The 27,183-nt window shown below is 39.5% G+C and overlaps 1 protein-coding gene across 8 annotated transcripts in view; it reads left to right on the top strand.

Moving 5' to 3' along the window:
- Positions 1–27,183, top strand: part of Mipep (mitochondrial intermediate peptidase) — a 154,667-nt gene that overhangs the window by 81,915 nt on the left and 45,569 nt on the right. For 3 of the 8 annotated variants that reach the window (XM_021236354.2, XM_004854841.3, XM_087199469.1), the window contains 2 exons: positions 3,183–3,257; positions 6,806–6,925. In XM_021236354.2, coding sequence (XP_021092013.2) covers positions 3,183–3,257; positions 6,806–6,925 — 195 coding nt within the window. Of the gene's footprint in view, positions 1–3,182; positions 3,258–6,805; positions 6,926–11,604; positions 15,871–18,184; positions 26,836–27,183 lie in introns of those variants that run through there. The other 5 variants (XR_015446626.1, XR_015446623.1, XR_015446625.1 and 2 more) reach the window with 5 other exon arrangements.

Raw genomic sequence — 27,183 nt, 5'->3', positions numbered from 1 at the left:
CAAGTAACAATACAGAGTGATCCCTACCTGACTCCTCCACTCAGTTCCCTCCCATGGTGATATTTATGTCACTGTGGTAGCCCATATCTGTTTAAATACAAAGTTTCTGATGAACTGTTCACAGTTGTCCTTGTCCTCCTTGCTCTTTTTGTTTCATTACAAACCTGACAAGGAAGCTTACCCCCTGCCCATTTGTCCCGGAATGTTTGCCCTTCCTGTGCAATACAGGTTTGAATGGAGAGGATGTTGGCCCCGAATAAAGGAATGGCTTCCGAAGGGAAGGGAATGTTGGCTTTGGCTCTTGGAACACTGCCTTGGTGTTTCCGGTAATTGTTGCAGAGCCAGTACTGAGCCTTTGCCAAGGCCTGAGTGGAGCTGTGGGCCTGGCGGCCAGCCTGCCCTGGGCCCTCTCTCATCCACCCTCTCCAGCTCAGCAAGGGCATTTCCCTGGGCCCTGCTGCCTCCTGTCTCACAGTCCACCGCTGGGCCCTGTCCTGGGCTGTGCCCTCAGCGAGGCGCCTGAGGACTGCCTGGCACACGTGGCCAGCTGGAGCTGCAGTGTGCCTCTCTCTCTGTGTGTGTGCCTCTCTCTGTCTGTGCCTCTGGAGGGTCTCATCTGCTTGGCCCGGCACCCACTGCCTCACGAAGCCCTCTTTGCCCCGGGAGAGCTCCTGTGAGAGCAGGGCCTGGTGAGTCTCTTCCCACCTGCTTCTCTGGGTGAGCCATCCTTTCCCAGGCGTTTGCACAGCTCCCTGTTCCGCCTTCACAGGAGCCCACCTCTGCTCGCACAGTCTCTTTTCTTTGCAGCATCTTGAATTTTTCTTCCCTCTGTGGACCTTTCCCATCAATATTTTTTTCTTGAACCAGCTTAAGCATTTCTAACCTCAAACAGACAAAAATGTCTTTCCTTACCACCTCACCTGGTGCTTCTGTCCTAGCTGTGCGTGCGCCTCTCATCCACATGCTGGAAGAGAGCAGGTCTGTGCTGTCTCTCTCCCTGCTGCTCCTCTGGGCTCAGGGCTCATGGGAAGCTCATTTCTGCCCCAACATGATGCTCCCTTAGGATAGGAAACATGGTATGCTCATCATAGCCTTCTAAGTGGTTTTGCTGGTCACTCCGCTCTTCATCCTATCCTTCGTGCTGCCTTCAGTACCTAATTTGCAACCATGGGGCACTTAGAGCCCAAATCTGACCCCCTGAGGTCACCACTTCCTGTGGAACTGGAATCTGATGGAGAAGCCTTGCTGGTCTGAGAGGGCCTTTCCGGGCTGTCCTGGGAGATGCTGATTTTCTCCATTCATGAATTGCCGTCTTCTGCCCTTCATGCTTATTTGTTTCTTTTGCTTGAAATGCTAGTCCATCCCCCATCTTTCTCTTGTCTAGTTAATAGCTGCTCATTTTGCAAGTTCTTCTGTATCAGTTCCTCGGCTGAGCTTTTCACGGTCGTGGCTGTAAGACTATACTACACTACATCACTTTCTTCTTCGGCACTCGCTGCAGTCAACGATTGAAAATGCTGTTTTCCACGGGCAGTGCTGGCCAGGGTTCTCGAGCAGGCACCTGACTGTTGGCCACCTTGGTCCCTCAACCCTAATACATTAAGCACTCAGTAGCCTTTATATTTGTTAGTTAAATGAGAAAACGTTGACCTTCCACATGCACTTGTGTTATGAAAATGAAACTATTAAAGTTCTGTGAAGCAAGAGCCATCTCCTAAGTGTAGCATGAATCCTATCAGCATAACCTATCATATAAAGTTTGAAGAGACCTGAACATTTTGCTACAAGCTATTGGCAGGTATGACTTAATTAAATCTTGATTTTAAATAATTCTGTTTGAGGACATTTTGTATATAAGAGGAGTGCTCTTGGGATTAGCCCTAGACCTTCCCTGGTACCAGAATGTACACTACACAACTTCTTTCATCCATGTCTTCACTCTAAAATCTCCTTTTCTGCCTGATTTGCTTTTCTTATTCTTCAAAACGAAAAAAGAAAAAAGGCTGTAGGTTTGTGTCTGAGCTGTCATCAAATCCTACTGTAGTCTTTGACTTAAATGAATCTAACAGTGTTATTTATTTAGTTCTCGCTTGTAGTAGTGGGGATTGAACCTAGGTCTTGTGTGTTCTAGGGCAAGTGCTGTGTCACTGAGCTATACCTCAGCCCTTTAAAGCATTTTTTAAAAATCATTTTGACACAAGGTCTAAATTGTCCAGTCTGGTCTTGAACTTATGATCTTCCTGCTTCAGCCTGCTGATAGTGATCTTGTAATCTTTCATTCCTTCAGCAAATCTTGAATGAGTAGCTGCTGTGTGCCATGCACAGTTCTAGACCCTGGGGATGTAGATGACAGTGATCAGTCCTTCTTTTGGTACGTGAGCCCCTTCTTCCTTCCTGGGCTGGTGATAGATTACTGAGTCACCTGCTGTTGGTCTCTTATATAATGTGCTTCCCTTTAGAGGGGCATTTAGCTTAAATTGTAAATAGAGTTGTTTAAAGTGGTAGCTTTCTTCACTAGACATCAATATTGATGATTTTTAAAATTAAGTAAATTTTCCACTATATTGTTAGGCTATTTCCAAGAGGATGTGTATTTTATGGGATTAGGGCCAATTAGTCTCACAGAGAAAGCCTTAAATCATACAGGGACCCTGTACTGTGTAAAAGCTCTGTAATTCTTTCACGTTGAAGAAATAAGAATCTGCAATTCATTATCAAGCCTGTTTGTCAAAACATCAGTTTAGCTTTAATACCAGCTGGCACCATGGATTATCGTTAATTTCTTGACATTTTAATCTTTTAGTCCTATTGTCAGTTATTGTGTGTACTTAAAAGTCAAGAGAGCACTTGAACAGACAGTCTTTGGTGACAAAGGAACAGAAAAAGTATCCTCTTTGGGGTTTTAAATAGAGTTTAAAGATTGGTGCCAATATTGTCATTCTCTATAATCCTGTTTTTTCATGTGCAAACCCTTATTTGACAGTTACCCGTTTTTGAAATTAAGTGAAATGTCTATTGTCTCTAAAATATTTTAAAGTTACTTTTTAAATTCTAAAGAAACTCTGTTTTTTATTTCTGCACTTGATGCTATTTTTGAATTTTTGGACTCTTCGGTGTACACGAGCAGTGACTTATGAAGCTGTTCACTCACATACATACCTCCTTTTGCTTTATCCATCCAGCCGCTGCCGAAAGCCATGGTGTCTCGTCTCTGTGAATCGAAGAAGGCTTGTGCTGCTGCAGACATGCAACTCCAGGTGTGTATGGAGCTTTGTTCTGACATTTTCCAGAGTCATTATCCCACGTAAACGTGTAACTTTACATTCTTGCAGGGGCTGCACATTTATTATGATAATTATGCACTTAAAACATCTTTCACCTGAGTTCAAAGAACCTGACCAAATTTGATTCATTCAACCCTCACACTGTCCTTATGAAATACATATGAAGTAGGGTAATTTCCCATTTTCAGTCAGGAAGATCAAAGCCTACAAGGAGTGCTGACTTCTGGATCAGATATTTAAGCAACTAAATTAGGACTCAAAACCATTAGAGAAAGACAAATTAAAACAGCACTGAGATCCCATTTTACCCCAGAAAGAATGGCCATCATCGAGAAATCAAATAATAACAAATGCTAGGGAGACTGCAGAGAAAAACAAACCCCTCTACATTGTTTATGGGAATGTAAACTAGTACATTCAGTATGGAAATCAGTATGGAGAGTCCTCAAAAAAAACAAAGACTGTAAATTCCATTTGATCCAACTATTCCACATCTAAGTATCTTCCCAAAAGAATTAAAGATATCATATTACCCATTGATAGCAGCACAATTCACAGTAGCTAACTTGTGGCATGTCCATCAACAGATGAATGGATAAAGAAAATGTTATATTTACATACAATGGAATACTATCAACTTGAGTCATTTGTAGTAAAATGGATACACCTTGAGTCCCTAATATTAAGTGAAATAAATCAGACACTCAGGCTTGAATATCACATGGTTTCCCTTTTATGAGAAACTCAAATTATAAATAAAGAGCAAAATAAGAGCTAGATATTAGGTACTAGGTAGAGGGGTCTTTCTCAAATGGAAAGGGGATTAAGAGATGGGGGAGGGGAGGGAAAGGGGCTGGAAATGGGAATTCGGGTGCCTTATGTACGTGTAGCGACTCTTCACAAGGGGTGTAAGCAGGTACTGGAAACACGACTAATAAAAAATAAAATGTTTTTTTCTTGGAAAGAAAAGATTTCGTGGTTTTAGATGTGGAGTTTAGACATTATTACTGTTAGTCGTAGATAATGCTGAAAACCAGTCTCCGAGGTTTCCAGTACGAGAAAAATGTCTTCTCTCAGATGAGAAAAATGCTGCAAACCATCTGGATACCAGGTCTGCATGATACCAGACGTTTAGTTACTTACCAATGCTGAGACTGTTTGTGTGATTCTTACTCTTCATCAGATCTTGAGTTATGTCAACATAACATAAACACATCTTTCATCTTAGGCAATATTCACTTTATGATGATCCAGTTACCTATTTAATAGCTTTATAGTTTTGAAAATTCAGTCCCTAGAAAGTGATGAATGAATTCTATTCTGTTGTACCTTAAAACTTAGTATTTCAGGCCTGGATTTTAGCTGAGTGGTAAAGCACTTGCACAAGTAATAGAGTGTGCTTGAGGTGCTGGATTTTCTTAATTCAGTAATTTAGATTTCTGAAATGTTTTAAAAAATTAGTTTACTTGGCAAAGGTCTTTTGATTTTCTGGTATCTGTAGTAAAGGGTTGCCGTTTAGAAGTCATTTTTGAACAGTCTTCCCAATGATTTTCTTTTAACATGGGAAAACAACTTTTCCTTCCTCCCATCCTTGAAAAGAATAGCCCTGAGAGAGAGAAGGACTAAGAGGAAACACAAAGACAGAGAGAGATTCCTACCAGGAGCTCTGTCTGTGAGTGCTGTGTCCAGCTCTCATGTCATACTTGTACAGTAGAGGCAAACGAGGATGGAAAGGAAGCGTATTATTGCAGCTTTCTAAGGGGGTATAGTGTTTTTAAAATTGTGAGAAATTTTTTTTATTGTACATTGTTTTAGAAGTAGGCTTCATATTCTTCTGTGGCTCTGAGGTTCTTGGAACCAGTAATATACATCCAGTTAGGGGGCCAGATAGGGCTGATGGATAATAAAAGAGGTGTTTGGTTTATCAGCAAATAAACATGAAATAAATGTACATTTACTTTGCTTTGTTTTTATAATGCAAAAAGTTATTCCATGTTTATATTACTTTAAAGGCATAATTGAAGTGAAATTCTTGAATTCTGGCTTATTTTTGGATTGGGGCAAACAAAACAAAACAAAAAAAACCCCACCTCAGTTCAGGTTAGAGCTGAAGAGTTTCAATTCCTAATAATTTACTTTGTTAGAATATAGGTAAGACATGGGATGAGTAATTCTGGCTTCTCTGAATATCTTTATGCATTGTTACTCATTATAGAATACAGTATTGAAAGAGCTGTATTTAGCTATATATGTGTACATTATCTGTTAGAGGAAAGCAGTATTTATATTTAGAAAATGTCTATAATTTTCTAGGCAAGGTATAAACCCAACTTTTTGATTTAGAACCATAATTCTATATCTAGATGAAGCCAGAACTAGAGGTTATTTAAATTTTTTCTTTTATCCAGACTAATCCTCACTTCTTTCTAGTCAACAGCTGCACATTCCCCACAAATTCCATTTTTGAATCTGAAAGATACATAACAGAGGCATAATTGCATGTCAGAATTTTTCCTTTAAATAAAGCATATTTGGCTTTCTTCTATCTGGTAAATTCCAAACCTTGTTAATATTCAGATTGAATGTTGCAGTGAAAAAAGCACTTTACTTTAGATTTTTCTAAGCAAAATTTAGTTTTCATTATTTTGCAAGCATCACATTTCTTGTTCAAACTGTCTTTGATGCTTTATTATCTGTTATGTTTCAATGGTCTACATCTTCTCTTCAGAGTGAGAGTTCCTTCTCTCTCGGACCTCTGCTTGAACCAAAACTGTCCCTGTGTGGCAGCTGCTTTCTTTGTACTTCCCGATACCAGGTGTGGGGCATGATGTGGGATCTTGGTGTCACTCTTTATTCTCCAACAGCTGTGTCAGGATTCTTTGTAACATCTGTCCTCAGCAGATACTAGATTTTTGTTCCTTTCTCCACTGTGAACCCAATTAATGTTCTTTCACCTCTGGTTACAAAACTAGCATTCTGACTATTTCAGTTCTCTTATTTAAGATCTACGAGGATTCCAGGAAGAAACCAAGCAGGATTTGTTAGGTCCAGGAAGTTTCAAGTTATATCTCTGTTTCTTTGTATATCTGACTACACATATATTGACAGAATTCCAATTTTGAGGTCACAAATTTATTTTTAACTTTATTTATTTATTTTGGTACTGGGGATCAAACTCAGGACCTCATGCTTTCCAGGCAGGCATTGTGCTGCTGAGCTAAATCCCTGGCTAAGATCACAAATTTAACTTGCAACATTATACATAAAGAGCACCTCATGGTTATGGTTCAAAATTCTTTAATATCCTTAATCATGAAAAGGTTGAGAGCATTCCTTTTAATCATTGACATGGTCTTAAATGTGGTAGAGAATACATCTCAAATCACATGCATTTATATTTGTGAATGATTTCAGCTATAACTTGTAATTATTTTTTGGTCTACTTATGATAACTTTGGTTGACCACATCTTAAATATGAGATTAGACTACCAAAGCTGAATAGATGTTTTCATCTGTCTAGGTTTTTTATGCCACTCTGGATCAAATCTACCATGGGAAGCATCCCCTGAGGAAGTCAACCACAGACATTCTCAAAGAAACACAGGAGAAATTTTATGGCCTCCCCTATGTTCCCAATACCGTGAGTTCAACCTTTTGATCCTGCTGTGTGCTGTAGAATGGCTCTGCTAGTGTTTCTATAGGTTTCACTTTGGTGGGATCAAAATCTACATTTCTGTTGAAGTTTCATAAGGAGAAGATGCTGGGAATTGTCTGGCTCTGGTCATCAGTTTGTCCATATTTTCCTCCCTCTGTCACTTTCTTTCTAGCTTCCTGGGAAAGTGAGTATTAAAATGGCCATTGGAGTTCATTAATATCCTTCTTTTTAGTTATTTTTATATGGAGAAAAATAATGATATAAGATGAACATGATTATCAATCCCTAATTTATTTAGCAACTCATATTTTACCAGGGTTCATAACAGATGCTTTACATCATCTCATTTAGCACCCTGTCAGGGTAGAGAGCAGGAGTAGTGCTTACCATTTATTGAATCCCGTGTACCAGGCTCTACTTAATTGCTCTGGGAAAAGATCTCCAACTCAACTCACACTGACACTACAAGTTGGTGACATTCGCATATTTGGGGCTCATGTTAAGGCTCATACATACAGTATCACCTAAGTTCATTATTTAGTAAGTGATTGTACAGTATTAGAATTCAGTACCAACCTTGGACTTTTTTTCATTAGTCCAGGAGTCATAGAGGGAAGCTAGAGCTGATAGCGAGAGGATTTGCTGGTGCAGTTAGAAGTGTAGCTGCCTCTAGAGTTAACTCGGGACTCTGGGTTAAGTGTATCTTGACTTAAGCAGAAAAGGGAGTTTAATGATGATATATGATGTGTCTTATTAGCACTTCTGAACTGCATTAGTGACTCATCTTGGGAATAAAGTGTCCCTCCCATTGGTTATCTTGAGAAAGACTGGTTTAAACAGTGCCAACCTAGCTTCCCTCCTACAGAACCTTGCAGGATCTGCAGTTGCTCATGGACATTGTGTGTCTCTGATGTTCTGTCCCCAGACGTTGTCACCACAGTGTTTCTAGGCACTAGGCCAATCTAGGGGATGTTTTGGAAAACTGTATTTATAATATTATAACTTTATATTACTCTAACTAATAATGATGCACTTCTATCCTTACTCCATATTAAATCATGAATGCTTACTCTGCAAGTGAGTAGCCTCATTGTGTCAGGAATTAATATTTATTATGTGAGTGCTAAGTCACTCTGTATAAAATACAGACCAGTTTAATTTTTACTTTTCTTGCTTTTCCATCATTTAGTAGTTTGATACCAGAATTCCAGAAGTTCCTGCTCAGTTGTGAATAGAGAGAGCAATTTTACGACACAGACTGACAAACTGGTCTTCTGTTGTTACTAATTCTCCTCCGTTTAGAGTACAGTGTTTTGTTTTTTATATCAATAACCATCTCTTCTCAGAATTTTTTCCAAGTGATTGCATATCTCTTCTGTTTTTAACTCAGTGGAAGAGGTTATATTTTTATTTTTGTATGTCTTCCTTTTATAAAAGGCTATGTGTTTTGCATTTTCACTCAACTTCTTTGAGCAGTGCAGAGACACTCATGTCTGGGAAGAAATGCTTCAGCTTATAACCCTCTGACTGTGTCCTAATGTATTTTTCAAGTACAGAGCATGAACAACTGGTTCTGTCAGTTTTAGAAACCACACTTTCTGATGATCTGTTAATGGTCATTTGTAGTTCAGCATTTTGAATTGATTTATTAACTTGTGAGTTTTGGTTGTAAAGTAGTTTCCTGCCTAGTTCTTCTCAAAGTAGTTTTCTTTGAATAAATCTTACTATCAGTGAGACAGCCTTTGTCCTTTCCTGACCTCATATTGAAAACAGTAATATATACAGAATAAGAAAGTCCTGAGCACTGTTCATCTTTAAAAACATTACTATGTCTAGGCAGATTGTCTTCTCAATTCATAACTTAATGCTCATGTGGATGGTTTAAAAGTTGCTTAAGGCTAAAATAAGAGTTTTCTCAGGAAAACAGTTGCCGAGGAATGTGTTAATATTTGGACATTATTCTTGTTAGAACAAACACCAAGAAAGAATGTGAAAAGAAGACTATCTCATGAATAGTATCCACTCCACATTTAGGTTTCATTTCTGTATCCAGCAACAAACTGGTATGTCACAGTGACAGTGTTAACACTGCTTAAAAGTGGCACATCTGTTATTCCAGTTTACCTGAGATAGAGAGAGGGGATTCACATAACCTACACAATTAGTTGGTTACCTGGACCTGTTTTTGAATAGATATTGTTAGGTAAATAGTGATGACCCTATAAAAGAACACAGCACCAAATTTAGGGTTCTGGGCAGGACCACCTGGTGTAACTCCAAAGGAGAGTTCGGGTCCAGCTCATTGAGCTAGGTCTTTTATGGATGGAGTTGGGGGCTGTTAGTGGGACAGGCTCAGGTGGCATGAGGGGGGAGGGGGACGTGAGACTGGGGGAGTGAGAATGGCTGTGTACGTGGCTACAGCAGTGGACGCTGTGACCCAGCAGGTGGGGCGGTGTACTGTGTCCGCACAGAGCAGGCATGGTTCCCAGGCTCAGGCAGCTGGGAACCAGCCATTGCAGGAACCCGGGGCACTGGGGGTAGGCAGATGGGGGTCAGGCCTATCAGGTGTGGGCCCTGGCTTATTGTGGAAATAAGCAAGTATGCTGCAGCATGCTCAAGGTGTATCATTCAGTTAGGTTACTGTCATGGAAGACTCATTTCTAGTAAGGCTTATTTCCATTATATAGACATACATATATATTCCACATTAGGCCTAATTATCTGTAGCATACCATGTTATTGGAACAAATTGTGTTAAATATAGTCAGACGCATTAAACAGCAAACATGCTTTTCCTATATATTTGCACATTAATTCAGTTATATTGTCTCTATTATTGATAACGATTGCTGTATTTATAAAGTACATTTATATGTTGTATTTTTACTAAGTGCCTTCATATACTGTACCTAGTCCAAGTGATGGGATATAGCACTGAATAAAGCAGACCAAACTCTTTCCCTTACAGATCTTGTATTAGAAGTGGGTCATTTTTAGACATATATGTGCTGACCAGTTTATCATACTATCTGACTGCCCTGTCAGATATTTCATTGTTAAGGAAAATATCTGTTGTGGCAGTCAAAGTAGTCTGAGTTTTGAGCAGATGGATTGAAAGCTGCGAAGACTGGCCCATCCTGGTGCATGAGAAGCAGGCACCGTGGATATATTTGGAGCCCAGTTTTTAATGTCTGGGCTGAAAGCTTCATAAGAAAAAGAGGTACCTCTCATTAGCGCCTGCGTTCTTCACTCTTATCAGCATGGTCACCTACGCTTGACCATACTGCATCAGCATGTTACAGGGAGGCTCAGCATTCCCTGGGTGTAGCGCCTGCTGGACACTGAGAGCTAAGCAAAAGGAAAGACAGGCTGGGTTAGCAGAGAAGAGTGGTTTAGAGACTCAAGTCAGCTGTCAGATGGACCTTGGTGTTTGGTGCTTGGTAGGTTGGGAAGTGGTGGTAAAGTGAAGGAATAGGGAATAGCATCCAGTGTTCTAAGGGGCCACCTGTGGGGCTGGGGATGGCAGTCCATGAAGCTTGGAGATAGGGATAGGGAGCCATTTTATGGGTGCAGAGATGATGACTTGAACTTGACATGACTGTAGCATAGCCAGCTGCTGGATGAGTAGGTCTGACATCCAGGGCACAGGTCAAGGTGGGAGCCCTGAGATTTGGGCATTCCTACTTGGAGTGAGTACAAGATGCTAGGTAATGGCAGCATGGATCAGGAAGAAGGTGTGGGGTGAGACAGGAGATCTAGGCAACGGCACCAGGGGGCTATTTAAGGGTGGGTGGTTGGAGTGATCTCACTAAAACAGCTTTTTTTCAAGTACCAGCAAAAACCGAACATTTAGAGCATATTCTTTTCTGTTTTACTACTATAATCACAACAGTATAATGTTCTACTCTATTCTGTTATTTTAAGGTTACATTGGTTGTATGGTGGCTTAAAACATTGTTTATAGAATATTTGTTTTGATTATATGTTCCCAGTTTCCAAATAACAGACTAATGAATGAACTCTCACCATATAACTTATATGCAATTTGAGGGCTTGAAATTCCTTGATTTTTGGAGGAATTCCTAAACTGACATCGCAGTAGCCACGATTGTATGTGTCAAGGAAAGTAACCGCTAATTTACCAGCTGGGAGATGGAGTGCAACCAACAGTAAAAGGATTGTTTATGTCGTGAGCACATTCCAGCTAACATTCGCACAGCCCTCTGCTTTGGGGAAGGCTGGGTGGGGAGTGAAATTGGCAGTGGGAGAGTGCACAGAGATTCTGAGAGCACTGTTGTCTGCTTTACCGTGGGAGGTTTTTGTTTTTTGTTTTTTTAATAGTCTCAAAAAGGAAAAAAAGCACCAAGAAAATGGCATTGTTATATACAATCTGGGTGTTAAGGCTTTGATTTATTGTCATTGGGTTGTTTTTTGCCTGTTCACTTGGTAATCAATTTTTTTTCTTTTGGCAGTCTATTTTTAAGAGCTTCTTTGTTTAAAAAAAATATAGGAATATACATGGATGTATATGTGTGAGTGTACACACACACACACACACACACACACATATGTATATATAAAAGATGGCTGACATTGGAGCATTCAAGCATATAAAAATTGTTTTTGTGTTTTTAATTCTAAATGCATAAAGCTTTCTTTCATAGGTGATACGGGAATTTACTTATTTAGGCAGTGCTGGAGATCCGACCTAGGGACTCACCCATGCCAGGCCGGTGCTTTCCACTCACGGAGCACGTCGCCATTCTCCAGTCCACAGTTTTATTTCAGTCATGAATATGAGGTTGCATCACTGCTTGTTGACTTCATGTGGCATCAATACTAATGATTTTTTAAGCTTTGATTTGTGAGTAATTGAAGAAACATGAAGGTAAAGAATAATTATCTGTTAAATGAGATTTTTTCCAGTTAATTATTTTCAAAGTAAGACTGGTAAGAGAAGCTGTGACCACAAAGGGGGATCTTTTTATGAATATCTGAGGTCCTCTGCTGACCTCTGCTCTTACCACACTTTGTCAGATGTCAGTTTAAAGAAGGGCATAAAGATCTCTCTCTCTCTCTCTCTCTCTCTCTCTCTCTGTTTGTTTAACATGTACAAAAATACATTGTCTACTGAACAATGGGACAAGAGCCCCTGGGTAGTTAAGAGTTCACTGTTGTTTCTCTCTAGAGCATATTCAACTTAAATTGTTTGTAAAAGTGCTTATACCTCCTCTTTAATTTTTCTTTTTCTGGGTGTAAGGTTCATTTCCTCCTATCCTTGTGCCCCTGCTCTCCTAGTGGAAAATCTCTTCCGTGAGGTACAGGTACTGCTGGTGTTGAGTTACCTTGGAGTATTTGATGTCACTAAGCAAATGTTATATTAAAGAAAACAATATTTATTTTTATTTTTCTTTATGTGAAGTACAGAGGCCATCTGGTGCCTATCTAGAAACACCTAAGTGGTTAATTACATGTTAAATTCCTTTCCTCTTTGGCTACATAAACAACTGAGAAAATATTTACCTTCTCTGTCATGCTGGATTTATTTATGACTTTGTAACTAAAACACAGAAGTGTTATAAATCGAAACTTTAATCTCACGATTGACTCATTTTGTAAAAATTTATATGGTTTCAGTGTGTGGGACAGCTGCAACTCTAGATTTCACCAGTTTCCAACATGAGGAAATTGTATGACTGCTGAGTTGTTTTTATAATGTAGTCCTTTGAGCCAAATTACAACTTTCATTTTTGTCTTGGTTTTCTTGAGCAGCATTGCACTAGGTGGGGAGGGGGGTGCAATTTGACATGGGCTGGATATAATGAACTAAAAGCCCAGAATACTAGATGTTTTGCTTTACCAGATACACTCTTGTACTTTTAATAATACACATGTGTCTTTTAGATTTAGGTTGTTTATATTTCAGGAAGCTTTTTCTTTCATGATTCCCTGAGGTAAGTCACATTCTCATCCACAAGGAATGTGAGCAGGTCGCTGGGACTCACTGATTCCTGTAGTGCTGGGCACCCAGAGGGGCGCCCGTGATGCCCATTCACATCCATGCCTCAGCACTAACAGGGCCTCGAAGTACAGGCAACTTAGACTAGCAGGAAGTTCCAGTTAAGTGTTCATTTTAAATCTTCATTACATTTTGAGTAATATATATACATGATTAAAAATAAGTGTGAAGGGCTTTACAACGTCAAGTTGGCCTTCTATTCTGTCCCTCCTGCCCTCCGTTCCCATCAGGGAAAGGATGGGTCACTGTCACACACTGATTTAAAGATAGAATTACATCCATTCTAACCACAGTTCTCAGTAATTTCCTTCCTTTTTTACTCTCCCTACCTTCTCTCTGAAATAGGCTGACTCTAAAGTGGGCACTGATAGATAGCTGTCTCCATGTGAGCAGGTCCACATAGAGCACTGTCAGTACAGCCTTTGCTGAATATAGATATGAACATGACAGCCCTCCTTAAGCATGGTTCCATTGCTTGTAAGTTAAGGCCAAAGCTTTCTGCCTACTCATGAGTTCCTGTGTGGTCTGGCCATTCCATGTTCATCTAGCTGGACACATTCTGCTTCCTTGGCACCTGCTTCTTGGCACTTGTTCCCTCTGCCTAGAGAGTTCTCTCATTCCTGCTCACTTGACTTCTGCTTCTTATGTCACTTCTCCAGACTGACCAGGCCCTCTGTTACCCCATCCACAACCTTGGCCCTTCCCTTCAGATCAGCTGTCTTCCTACCTGGGGTGAAATTCACACAGCAGTAAGGTCTGTTTCTTAATTGTTCATTATTTTTCCAGCACCTTGCAGTTACTTATCATGGTAGATGCCCAATAAACATTTATATAAGTTTTTTTTTACCCTTTTATTGAGACACAGTTTAAAGAATACCAATCCTAATACACACCCCCATGAATCTTTATGAACTCATTTACCTGTGCAGTCACCACCCAGATCAGGATTCACAGTGTTTCCTATACCTCAGAGGCCCATGTTTCTGCATCTCAGTCAATATACTTTCCCCATAAGGCACCAGTGGTTTTGCCTGTTCTGAACTTTGTGTAAGTGGTGTTCTACAGCACATGTATATCTTTTGTGTCTGGCTTCTTTCATCCGACATTATGTCTGTGAGATCCATCCATCTAATGGCATGTTTCAGTGATCTGTTCTTTTCCATTGCTTTGTAGCATTCCATTTCTACTATGCCACATTCTGTTTATTCCAGTATTTGGAGTCACTTGAAGTATTTACAGCTTTGGATTATTATGAATAAAGTTCTGTAAATCTTATATATGTCTTTTGACAGATGTAAGCATTCATTTCTGTTAAATGGAATGGAGTATATCTTTGTTTAGTGTAAACAAACACTAATTGGCAAACAGTGTTTTGAAATGTTTATAGTGAGTTATATCCCAACCAACAATGCCTGGATGCACCATTCACTCCACATCCTCTCCACTGCTTGGCAGTGTGGGGCCTTTTAATTGGGTATTGTATTGTAACTGTTACCTGACCATGGGATTTAGAAGCCTTTGAAACTGATTTTCAGGAGGAGTTTGGAAAGTTTTGGAGGTGTCAGCAGAAGTCCCAGTATTCTGTAAGCTGAACTTGATGGGACATTCTCGTTGCATCTCAGAAGACCAGAATGTTGATAAAAAGGTAAATGGTAAAGAACAGACTCATGAGATTTCAGTTGGAAACAAGGACTCCATTGACAGTTAGATTCGAAACCACATGTGTTATGCTCCAGCAGAAAATTTGTCTCCATTTTGTTCATATCCTGGGACTTTGCAGAAGACTAAAGGTGGTGGACTCACTGATCTGGCAGAGGGAATTTCAAGGCAACCAAACATTCAGGCTGTGGGATGGGCAATGCTGATGGCTTTTAGCCATATCTACTGTGAATCAGGACCAAAAAGGAGAGCTGAATAATTTGAAAAATTTTGCTAGTAGCCAGAAAGGAAGCAACTATAATGTTGGGGCCTATAAAGTTGGAGCACAAGAGAACATGGTCACTAAAAACTATTAGCATTAAAAAGAAGACAAGTACTTTGTTTGCATCAGGACAATAAGAAAGAAGCCTTCAGGGCATTTCAGGAATGACAAAACACCACTGTTCTCAGGCTCAAGGGTGCAAAAATGAAAGACACCTTTGAGAAGAGAGCTCTAGGCCACCCTACTGGAGAAGGGCTGGCTAGGGAATTGGTTTGCTGGGATTCCATTCACAGTTCTTAGCCATCCATCCAGACACTTGGGCCTCTGCAGCTATGATTCAAGGGGCCCTGGCTATTGCTTAAGCTTCCAACAGACCCTGGCATCATCCATGTGGTGCTGGTTTTTCAGTGGGGTCAAGGCTTCTGTCAAGATTTCAGAAGGCCTAGGAGGCCAGGCAATGTGCCCCTGAGAGGAAAATATTTAAAGTCGTGAGAATGAAGCCAAAAGTGCAGTACAGACCCCAGGAAATTGGAGAAGCCTGGAATGCAGAATGTCTGCTAAAGAAAGCTGCAAAGGCAGTGAGGAAAGGAATCTCAAGAAAGAAGCCATAAGAGTAGTGCCATAGGGGCAGAATTGCCAAGCCCTTGGAGTACACTTCTCACCCAAACTTCTCCTGGGTAATGGACATAGCACTATAGGATTTAATATTTGCCTTGCTGTGTTTCAGTCTTGTTTTTGTCCTTTTCCTTTGTATCATTCTGTTCCTCCCTGTTGGAATAAGAATGTTTACTCTATGCCATTGTATGTCAACAGTATTTAACTTTCTATTTGATTTTTACAGGGGCTCACAGCTAAGAGCTTGCCTTGAGTCTCACAGGAGACTTCGGTCATGGACTTTTCAGCAGTGCTGGAACTGTTAAAACTTTGATGACTCTTAGAGATGGACTAAATGTATTTTGCATAAAGAGATGGACTTGAGTCTTTTGGAAGGTAGGGATAGAATGTTATGATTTAGATTGAAAATGTCCCTCAAAAACCTCATGTATTCAGAGGTGGGGTTTCTGGGTTGTGTGGGAAATAGAATTCTCAGTAGAGATCCAAGTTTCTGTTAGAACAAAAGTGCAAAAAGTGAAAGACTGCTTTGAGAAGAGAGCCCCAGGGCACCCTGCTGGAGAAGGGCTGGCTGGGGAATTGGTTTTCTGGGTAAAGGGAATAGTCAAAAAAGGCAGGTGAAGCTACAGGAGATTTTGCTGATGACTGAATTTCAGAACACTTAGTAGAAGGCAGAGTGGGGGAAAGAGGTCAGGAAATGGGATGTAGAGTACTACTAGAGACTAGTGCTTCCTTGGGTCACTCATGTCAGCAGGGTTGATAGACTAAAGGCCAGAGATTTATCTTGAAGCTGTGAGTGGTAGACTTGGGGAAACCTTGGCAGAGCACCTTGAGCTCCAGCCCCTAAGTTGACATCATCAGGAGAGGCCAGTGGAGAATTGCTCTTGCTCGGAGCGCTTGGGCATGGGAAGAAACAAGCTCAGGATCCTCCATACTGCAGAAACAGGGATTCAGGAAGGAGGGCACAGAAAATAAGAGTTGTTTTCCATAGTTTGTAAAAGGAAAGTACAGGATTTCTCTGTCTTTATTTGTTCCTGATACTCTGCGTAATGACAGAGGTTAGGATATACATTTAATTTTGTGCTGAGGCTAAGCAGCTTTGCCTTAGTTTTCCAAACTTTGGAGTTGTATGATAGAGAAGGAATACAATAAGAATTAAGTTGGTTACCAAAGAGGTCACAAGCAGTGTTGGTATATATTGCCTGACATTTGGACTAGAGTTCTTCCAGTTATGCTAATTACCATCATGAAATGCATTTCAGATGAACTAAACACTTGTGTGGAAAAACTGAGCCTTAAAATGGCTTAAAATTCATAGGCAAGCCAGTCTGTTACAACATTTATGACAAATGGTTGATATTGTTGCTGCTTAAAGACTTCATACAAGTAAAACAATGACAGTAAAAGAATTTAAAAATATTTTTAAAAGTTTCAACATTGTCTCATAGGACAGTGGACATAGAACATAAAAAGGTCAGTCCCAAAAGAGGAAAATATAAGTGATTGATTTTCCTACCACTCAAATATGCAAGTGGAAATAACCGTGAGATGACACACACACTTACCAAGTTAGTAAATGTTTTATAAAAGGACAGCACATTAGTGCCAGTGTTGCTACTCTCAAGATAGATATGTTTGTTTTTATTCATGGGAGGATAAATAAGTTGGCAGGAGTGGTCAGGAACCTGTAGAGCTTAGGTAAGCTAATAATGTAACTTTGGGGGATTTATTGTAAAGAAATAAATAGAAATAAAGCTTTAGACCTGATGATCACCACATGTACAAAAAACTAGAAAGAGTCCAACATTCAAGGAATGTTGGGTTAACTGTGGCATGCCCACGTGGTAGCCATGAGGCCTGCTCAGTAACAGTCTAGCTCACCTGTCTTTAGCATGAGGCAGTCTTGGGCTTTTTTATCCCATACAGTTGTGGCTGTGTGACTTGATCTGACCAAAGGAATATGAGTGGAAGTGCTGTGTAGCATTGCTAAGCAGTAGCTTTAAGAACTAGCGTACTGTCCATGACTCCTCCCCTTGGCCCATCAACCAGTGACACTCTGGATGGTAGAGGTGCTGATGGCATGGATGCCTAAATGCTGCCTGAGATGGGCAGGTTGTGTGCTTAAGGAGTGAGCTGAGTTCAGGGTTCATGTTACTGCATCATACCTTGATATAGCCTGACTAATATAATCCATGTGACTTAAGAATATGTAGCTATTAATGCTCATAAAGACTTATTAAAATAAATTTAGTGAAATATGTATATAAAATTGTAGATAGAGTGATTTTGGTTTTTTAAACAGACTGAAGGAAATATTAAAATATTAGGGTTTATCACATGATTGTGGATTAAGGTTAAGTTCCATTTTTAGAAAATATGTTTCATAATATTCCAGTTTTTCTCCAATGAGCATGAGTCCTTGTGAAATCTGAAGGAGAAACATACCCACACACCCTTCTGAACTAATGACATGGGCATTCAGGTCTCTGTAGCATTAAAGAAGTACATCTCATTGAGAGGATAGTGATCTCGTGACCCTTTTATTTTTTAATATCTGGATAGCCTCCCTGAGACAAAGGCTCAGAACCAAATTTAAATTCAGCTCAGAATGGAAATTCCCCTTCTCCCTGGTTTTTGTTCTGTGCATAAAATCTACTTTCATGGAACTTAGATACTTTGTCTCTTCTCTAAGAGATTTTGCAGGCTGAGAATGCAAGCTCTCTTGCCTCAGAAGAGCTGTATCCAGAGAGAGATGTCCTTTGAGGTGATAATCGGACTGTTTATGCCACCCACCAGTTACTCATTAGAAACCACGGTAGAGAGCATTCACGGAGGACAAAGTGTATTTCTTGCCTGGATGAAGTATACGTATGTTAGGAAATGAAAATGAATGAAATCCCAACCTCTAGTGTCATGATATTAGGAGGTGAGGTGTTGGGGGAAAATTCAGTTTTGTGGATGGAATTCTCAGGAAGATATTAGTGCCCTGCCTGTAAGAGAGACCTCTGCACGTGCACCAGCCACAGTGTGCTTTGTGTGGAGTGGACAGTATGCCTCACACTTTCCTGAGGACCAGGGGATGGGCATCCCTTCACCCTGTGTGTCCCGGGCTTCTGCTCTTCATGTGGGGTAAGTGCTTACGTTCCCTCCCCGTGGTCGGAAATGAATTGCCCTAGAATGTTATTCTCTTGGCCTCAACTTTTACTCAAGGCTTTGTACCCATTTTCAGTATTATAGAAGGGCTGCAGATAACCCAGCGGTGCGTAATTCTTTATACACTTGATTAATTTAGTCTTCACATAAATTCCTAAGAGTGAGACTGCTGGGCTAAAAGACAGGCACAGTTTATACTCCAATACACACTGCAGTTTTGATCCAAATTATTTTCCCTTGATAATCCTAACTACTGATTTTAATTTTTGTCAATATTGTAACTTCTTTTTACTTGTAATTCTTTTATTACTAGTAAAACCAATATCTTTCCCTGTATTTTCTGCCAACTTTTTAAATGAGGGAGGAGTGTAAAGTTTCTGTTTTTGTCAGTATCCCATATTTATGTTGATCCCCCCTCGTACTGGGAATTGAACTCAAGATCTTGGCACTTGCCAGGCAGGTTCAGCGCCACTGAGCTACATCCCCGGCCCTGTTGATTTCCCTTTTGCTATTGATTTTATAGCTACATTGATCATTTATCCTTCTTGTTAAATACTTCTACCATTTTGTTATTTGTCAACTCCTTGTTTGATTTTTATAATATTCGAAGGATTATTTTTGTTGGTTGGTGTGTATGTGGTTGGTTTTAGTTAAAGACATCAGACCTTTCTGTCATACTTACAAAGAACTTCTTAACCCAAGACTGTTTAAATTTTTGCCCATATTTTCTTCAGTACTTTTATGATGTCATATTTTTACTTTTAAATTGTTTAACAATTTTGATATAAGGTAGGAAATTGGAACCAACTTTAGTTTTACTAATAACTTGTCTTTTCTCTGTAGATTTGAAAAGGTCTTCTTTGTCAGATGATGAGTTCTTGTATACAGCAGGTTTGTTTGTTTCCGAGTTTGCCATTTGAGGTCTTAGCCAGGCTGAGTTATCATGTGTGGATTTTTGTTAATGGTTGGTTTTTAATACAGAGGCATTTGTCCCACTATGCCATTTACCTTATTATACCTTTCACTGTCATACATTTATCATGTTCTAAAAGGCCCTTGTTAAATATATTGTGAAGGGAACCTATCCTCCACCCCTTTTGTTTAGTTCACTGTCATTGATATGTAAGAAAGTTACTTGTTTTAGTTTGTAACTTCTGTGCTGGCAGCCTTAATCCACATCATTTTTGCTACTTAGTGACCAGATTTTGGGGGTTTTTACTTAGGTATAGATCTCTTCAACCATGTATAAATACTTTTAGTGCCCTTTCCAATATTTACTTTTCCATTTGTCCTTGACTGGTTCCGTGGCTTGATCTTTTAAAATAATGCTAAATAATAATGGAGAAATTGTCTTTTTTATGGTTTGAAAGGGATTTTGTGGTTTGACCTTTGATTTAGAAGAGGGCTAATTCTCTATATGTATTTGAGAGGAGAAGTCATTGCAGCTAAGCCGGGTGTGATGACACATCTGTAATCCCAGCACTTGGGAGCTGAGGCAGGAGGACTGCCATGAGTTTGAGGCCATCATGGCCTACATAGTTGAGTTCATGGTCAGCCTGCACTACAAAGCGAGAACTTGTCTCAAAAAACAACAACAAAAAGAAATCATTGCAGGTGAACAATAATGTGTTCGAATTTCAAAGATGGGAGCTAGAAAGTCGTTTGGGAACCAGTTGTATAAAGTGAAGCTCTGTGTAGGGAGTTGCCGCACTAGTACAGGTGGCTCTCCTGAGGAGGGGACCTTAATTAGGCACATTAGTAGCAAGGAGTAGCATGAAGTGGAGAGCTCTTAGAACCATATGACCCAAGTCCCGTCTCAGATCTTCATCTGTAAGAGGGCAGTGTCTAACCCATCAAGCTACAGTGAGGAGCAGATGAAATCCTATGTGAGTCAGAAGCCCGTAGCCCAGTACCTGGCACAGGCAGACAGCAAACAAATGTTAGGTATTGTTATTGGTAGTGTAATCAATGATGCAGAAGTTGAAAGAAATGTGTGGGAAAAATAATTATTGTATGTATAATGTGTTAAACAGGAAAAGCTAAAATAGACTGAAATCAATAGGAGTTTCAGCATGCCTCTGTTTAGTGACTTTGGATGTGATCCCTGCTCCACCAGGGCACTTATTTTCCAGGCCACCAGAGTCTCCATAATAACACACAGTTGTTGCTTGAGCATGAGAATGGTGGATTCTGCCCGTCTACAGGTCTCCCATGACCATATGGGGTCACTAATGGTGAGGGTGGTTAATCATGGTGCCCTTGGCACATCTCAGTTTGCAGGGTGTATATTTGATAGCTGTGAAAGAGTCCCCAGCTCACTGCTTTCTTTAATATACATTATCTTCAGATCCCTAACTTAGTGGTAATGCAATCATTCTTTTCAAATGTGTATGTTTTTCTGTGTCTAAGGGAAGCTTTGAAATGCTTGCTGATTTATGGAGAGTGAAAAGTGAACCAAACTTTCTCAGAACATTTAGAAAAACTCAAGACACTTAAAAGCCAAAATCAAACAGTATTTGAAATGATTTATACAATTGCAGCAATAACTTTTTTCCACTTAAGCCAAAGTATAGTCTAAACAACTCTCTCACATCACTAAGTCCTTTAAATGGAAGTAATGGATGTCTATAAATCAAATGATAGTTTATATTTATTTCATAACCACTTTTTCTGACTCATTTTCCCTCTTAAAAACTTGGTATATCCTCTAAAAAGCTGAACCAGTCCTGTATTGAATTAAAGTGAATAGAAAAAGAAATAGGATGATTTTAGAGAATAATATGCTACCCCAGCTTAGTTTAGAGAAATACAGTATTATAAGGAAGTAGAACAAAATTGGATGTTGAGCTGGCCTATTTGAAAGAAGAGAATTTAGCTAGAAGCTGCTTTGTCTCACTAATAAGTAATAAACACAGTCACTGTGGTGCAGTAATCTGAAACTAGCCTTTTGGCACATGTGTTAGTTACTTTCCTCTTGTTCCTGAGACAAAATACCTGACACCTAAAGTTAAAGAGGGAAAGTTTATTTGGCTCATAGTTCGTATAGGTTTCAGTCCGTAATCGGCTGGCTGCAAGGCAGGGTGGCAGAGAGAGGGCCAACAGTCCATGGAGGTAAAAGACAACAAAAGCAGCAGGTGTCCTTAACAGGCTCTTTCTGCTCCTTTTATCTTATTCAGACCACCGGGATTAGGGTGGTGCCAAACCAGTCAGTGTACTGGGTGTCGTAATCGCACAGCCTTAATCCCAGCATCATACACTGGATTCACCCAACACATGAGGCTTTTGAGGGACATCTAGACCCAAACCATAACAGCACAGTTCAAAGAATCTACAAAATTCTGTAATCTGAGTTTTTTTCTAATGATTTCTTATTTGAAATAGTTTATTTCATAAAATAGTTTATTTGTAAGTTGCAAAGATATTTCCCATATTCTTTTCACCCAGCTTCCCCGGTGATAATATCCTACATAAGCACAGTGTGCTATCAGATCCCGGCATAGAACCTTGGTATAATCCTGTTAACTCAGTAAACTGAATTTTATGTGCTCTCTTTGTTTATTATGAATGTTCCTGAAATTTACTGCCTTTTATTTCCAAGGATTGTACATCTCAGCATGGTTAGTGAAAACTGACCTATAAATTGAATCTGTGACCTACAACTCCTCTTTCTCTGTTTCGATGGTAACCAGATTTCATGCACATCAAGAAGACAGGAACAACAGAAATGAAATTATAGAGACTTGACATTACTGAGAGTCAGCATTCTATTACAATGTCAGATAAACAAATAATTCTTAATGTGCTACCTGTAGAAAGGCACAGAGGCTCTACTCACTCCAGGTCTCCTAGGCTGGTGGGTAAATCAGCATATGCTGTAGGATCCCTCATCTTAAGCTTTTTGTCAACTGTTATATTTTTGGCCTCTCTTTCTAGTGTCATAGCACTGATTTTTCTGTCTTAGTTCCTGAACTTTTAACTCTCTGGCTTTTACACATTTTGACCAAATCCACAATAATAAATGCATTTCACATTATGATCTGATCTATTCTACAGATATATGTATGTATGTTTAAGTGTGTGTGTGTTTGCATGTGTGTGGTGAAAAGCTGAAACAATACCACAGAAGTTACCCTAACTATGTGCAGTACCCTGGTGTTTTCTCTTTTGTTTCTTAATGGTTGTCACAGCCTTCTATATTGATTTTATGAACCACTAGTGTATAATAACCCACAGTTTGAAAAACTCCATGTTAACCTGTCTTGCCTCATGGTTTTGCTTCTTTCTTGAATCAATCATAAAATATTTTCAGATAGAGACATTTAAAAACTTAAATTATTTAGAACACTAGAACCATAGCTCCTACTTAATCCCAGCACTACCAATTTTCCTCTTAGTGTCATTTCCTTTGACAGACATCTTTCAGGACAGAGGGGTAGGTACATGTATAGTAGTATAGTGTGGAAATGATACAACATGGTGCTGAGAACTCTGTTATAGACAGGGAAGTGTTGAATTTTGCCTCATGCAGTCAGAAATGACTGAGGTGTATATTAAAGGAGCCTAGAGCATATGTTAGTCCAGATTTGCTTGTCATTAGGGAGTTTGGTGTAGCAGGAGGGGCAGTTGGGTGTGGTTGAAAATAAGACTGGGATCAAATAGTAGGTCCCTTATGTCTCCTGGAAGGATTCTACATGATCCTAGAGGGAGTGGAGAGACCTGAGAAGGTTGAAGTGTGTGAACAGAGTACTGCCATAAACAAATAGAACCTTATGGATGCACATAAGGTTTTAATGTGGAGGGTGGGCTGGAGGATAGAGATAGAAAGCAAGAATAAAAAAGAATCTATCCAAATGGTAGATCAAAACAAATATAAAAATATTGTGGATTTTACCCATATACTTTAAAACATTAATTTTTTTTAATTTGTGAAAGCAGTCCACTAGGTCATTTTGATAAAATTTTATTCTCTTGTCTCAGCAAGGCACAATTTTTACAAAGGTATTTTATCCGATATATAGCTGTTTCATTCAGGAGGGTTGTTGGAAATACAGTGGACCCTCAAATTACAACTGATCTGACATACGAACAACTTGCCTTATGACCAGAATTTTAGTTTTAACCTACAAAGTCTTGAGTTACAACCTAAATGCCAGCTGCTTATGCTTCCAGATGATCTCACATACAGATTTAACCTTTAAAAGAGTTCTGGAAGGAACATTACAAAATCTTTTCCTGTGTGGGGTTGAGAAATCCTGGGTCAGAGTCCCTCTAAGGACACTGAGATCTGCCTGTATACAGGAGAGAAAATTTGAAGGCTGTATAGAGGAGCCTGAGCCTTCAGTTGAGCAACTTGAGTTACAACCAGCTCTCGGGAGTGAATTGAGTTTGTAAGTCAAGGGTCCACTGTAACCAAATTCATCCTGCTAAGGAAACAGAAGTTCCTCTGTGCAATTTTTTAATTCTTCTGCGTGTTCTGTTCTGAGTAATTGCCTTGATTTTACCCTCCTACTCTTTTTTTTTGAGGGAGTTGGTTTTGGTTTGGGCAGTTATATTTTAATTTTCAGTAGCTTCTTATTATTTTCTTCCATTTCCATAGCATCTTTGTCTATCAATCTATCCATCCATGTACTTCTATATTTAATATTGATTAATGGGTTTAATTTTGCTAGACTCATGCATCACATAACGTACCTTAATCCTTTTTAACCCCCGTCATCCTCCCTCATTTCACATCACAGCATCTTTATCTTGTTTAATTAATGAAACTTTCTGTCACAAAATCCTGTACATGTACACAGACCCTGTCCTAAAGGCACTGGAATCAAAACAAGCAACAAACAGTATTGAAATCCGGGCATTAATGAAAGATATGTAGGAAAGGGGGAAGCTATCATTCAAGGACTATATTGTGATCAAATTATCAGGACTTGAGGATTGATTGACATTAGTTGAAGATAAGAATCAAGAATCAGTACTGACCCACAGCCTATGAAAAGTACCTAGGAAGAGCCCATACTAACATAATACTCAGTGATAAAAGAATGAAATTTTTCCCTTAAGTATAAGAGTACAGTATCTGCCATTGTTCCTTCTGTTCAATATTGTTCTAGAGATTTTAGCCAACATTTCTAGGCAAGAAAAAGAAATAAAAAGCGTTCATATTAGAAAGCAAGAAATAAAATTATCTTTTTGTATACACAAAAATATGTCTTCTCTACAGAAAATCCTGAGGAATAATCCCAAAAAACTACTAGAATAAAAGGGCTTATCAGGGAAAAGATAAATACAAAAATCAGACCACTGCCTGCAGTGCCGAGGAGGAGAGCTGCCCCCAGCACAGAGGAGGTGAAGCTTCCAGGCCACCGTACCACTGCCCCCAGCACCAAGGAGGTGAGCTGCACCCACCTCAGAAAAGGTAAACCTGGGCCACCATACCACCCCCCCCAGTGCTGAGGAGGTGAGCTGTGTGGGTGCCACCAGCACACATCTCCCCCCACCCCATGTCTTTAAGAAGACACTTAAGTCTCAAAAGCAGACTCCCAGATCACCTAAAGCAACCCCAAAGGGAAACGAGATGGAACAATCTGATATTCAACCACATGGACTTTCTGAACTGCCAACGAAAAAGGATCTGGAAAAAATGAAATCAGAAATAATTTCTCAGATAACAGGGCAGATTGTGAACATAGTGCAAGACATGATTAATAAGCCTAGAGAGGACACAGATAAGAAAATAGAGGAGCTGAGGAACATGATGGAATCCCAACATAGGAAACAAGTGGAATCCATAAAACAGATGCAAACAGATTTCCAGGAGATTAAAAACTCCATTGAAAGTTTACGCAACAGAATGAGCCAATGTGAGGACAGAATTACAAATATAGAAGATAACATTGCAATTAGTGATCAGGAAAAGAAAAATTTCTTAAAAATACTCAAGGACCATGAGAAATCAATCCAGCAACTGCTAGACGATGCAAAGAGAGTAACATAAGACTGATTGGAGTCAATGAAGAAACATGAGAGATTGCAGACAACATAAAAAAACTGTTCACAGAAGTGATGGCAGAAAACTTCCCAAGTAGGGAAAAAGAACTTGACATACAGGAAAGTGAGGCATATAGGACTCCAACTAGCCTTGATAAAAAAAAAAAAAATCTACACATAGGCATATAATTGTCAAGATTACAGCAACTCAACAGAAGAACAAAGTTCTACAAGCAGTGAGAAAAGTAACAAATCACATACAAAGGAAAGCCCATCAGAATCACAGCAGACTTCTCAATGCAAATCTGCAAGGCAAGAAGAGCATGGTGCCATGTTATTTCAAGCCCTAAAGGAAAACAGCCTCCAACCCAGATTGATGTACCCTGCAAAACTATCTTTCAAAATTGATGGAGAAATAAGATACTTTCATGATAAAGAGCACCTCAGGAACTTCATGAATACCAAAGCAGCACTCCAAAAAATTTTAGACAATATCCTAGGAAGAGACAATGAGGATCACAGCCCCAGGAAGCCCAGCAGAATGAATCCATTGGGCATTATAAGAAATTAAATCCATACGGGGAGAATCCAACAAAAAGAAAAAGTCTTGACAATGATAAGTCAATATGTACCAGTTATAACCATCAATGTTAACGGTCTCAATTCACTAATCAAAAGAAATAGACTGGCAGAATGGGCCAAGAAGCAAGATCCAACAATATGCTGCATACAAGAAATGCACTTAATTCAAAAAGGAACTCATAGACTGAAAGTTAAAAGGTGGAAAACAATACTCCATGTGACAGGAACCCCCAAAAAATCAGGAGTAGCTATCCTCTTTGCAGATGAAGTGGATTTCAAACCAACACTGATTAAGAGAGTCGAAGAAGGACACTACATCCTTGTCAAGGGAACAATCCAACAGGAAGAGATGACAATCATAAACATATATGCACCAAACACTAGTGCACCCAACTATATAAAACAAATACTGATGGACATGAAAAAGCAAATAAGGGGCCGGGGATTTAGCTCAGTGGTTTCACTGCCTGCTATGCAAGCGTAAAGACCCGAGTTTGATCCCCGGTACCAAAAAAAAAAAAAAAAGCAAATAAGCACTAATACAATAGTAGTGGGTGACGTCAATACCCCACTGTCACAAAGAGATAGATTAGACAAAAAATATACAATGAAATACTAGAACTCAATCAAACTCTTGAACAAATGAACCAAACAGATATTTTCAGAGTATTCAACCCCACAAAATCAGAATTCACATTCTTTTCAGCTGCACGGTTGTTCTCCAAAATAGACGACATACTTGCTCAAAGAACGTGTTTAAGTAAGTGCAAAGGAATTGAAGTTATCCCCCCTATATTGTCAGACCATAGTGTGATGGAATTGGAGATCAATAGCAAAAGAAACTGTAAGAATTTCATAAACACATGGAAATTGAACAACACACTTCTGAATAACCAATGGATCACAGAGGAAATTAAGAAATCAGACAGTTCCTTCAATTAAATGACAATGACAGTACAACATATTGGA

The sequence above is a fragment of the Heterocephalus glaber genome, unplaced genomic scaffold (assembly GCF_053883595.1).
Source record: "Heterocephalus glaber isolate CG9 unplaced genomic scaffold, H.glaber_assembly_v1.0 deba00001719, whole genome shotgun sequence".
Taxonomy (NCBI): domain Eukaryota; kingdom Metazoa; phylum Chordata; class Mammalia; order Rodentia; family Bathyergidae; genus Heterocephalus; species Heterocephalus glaber.
This window is presented reverse-complemented; position numbering and strand designations above follow the sequence as displayed.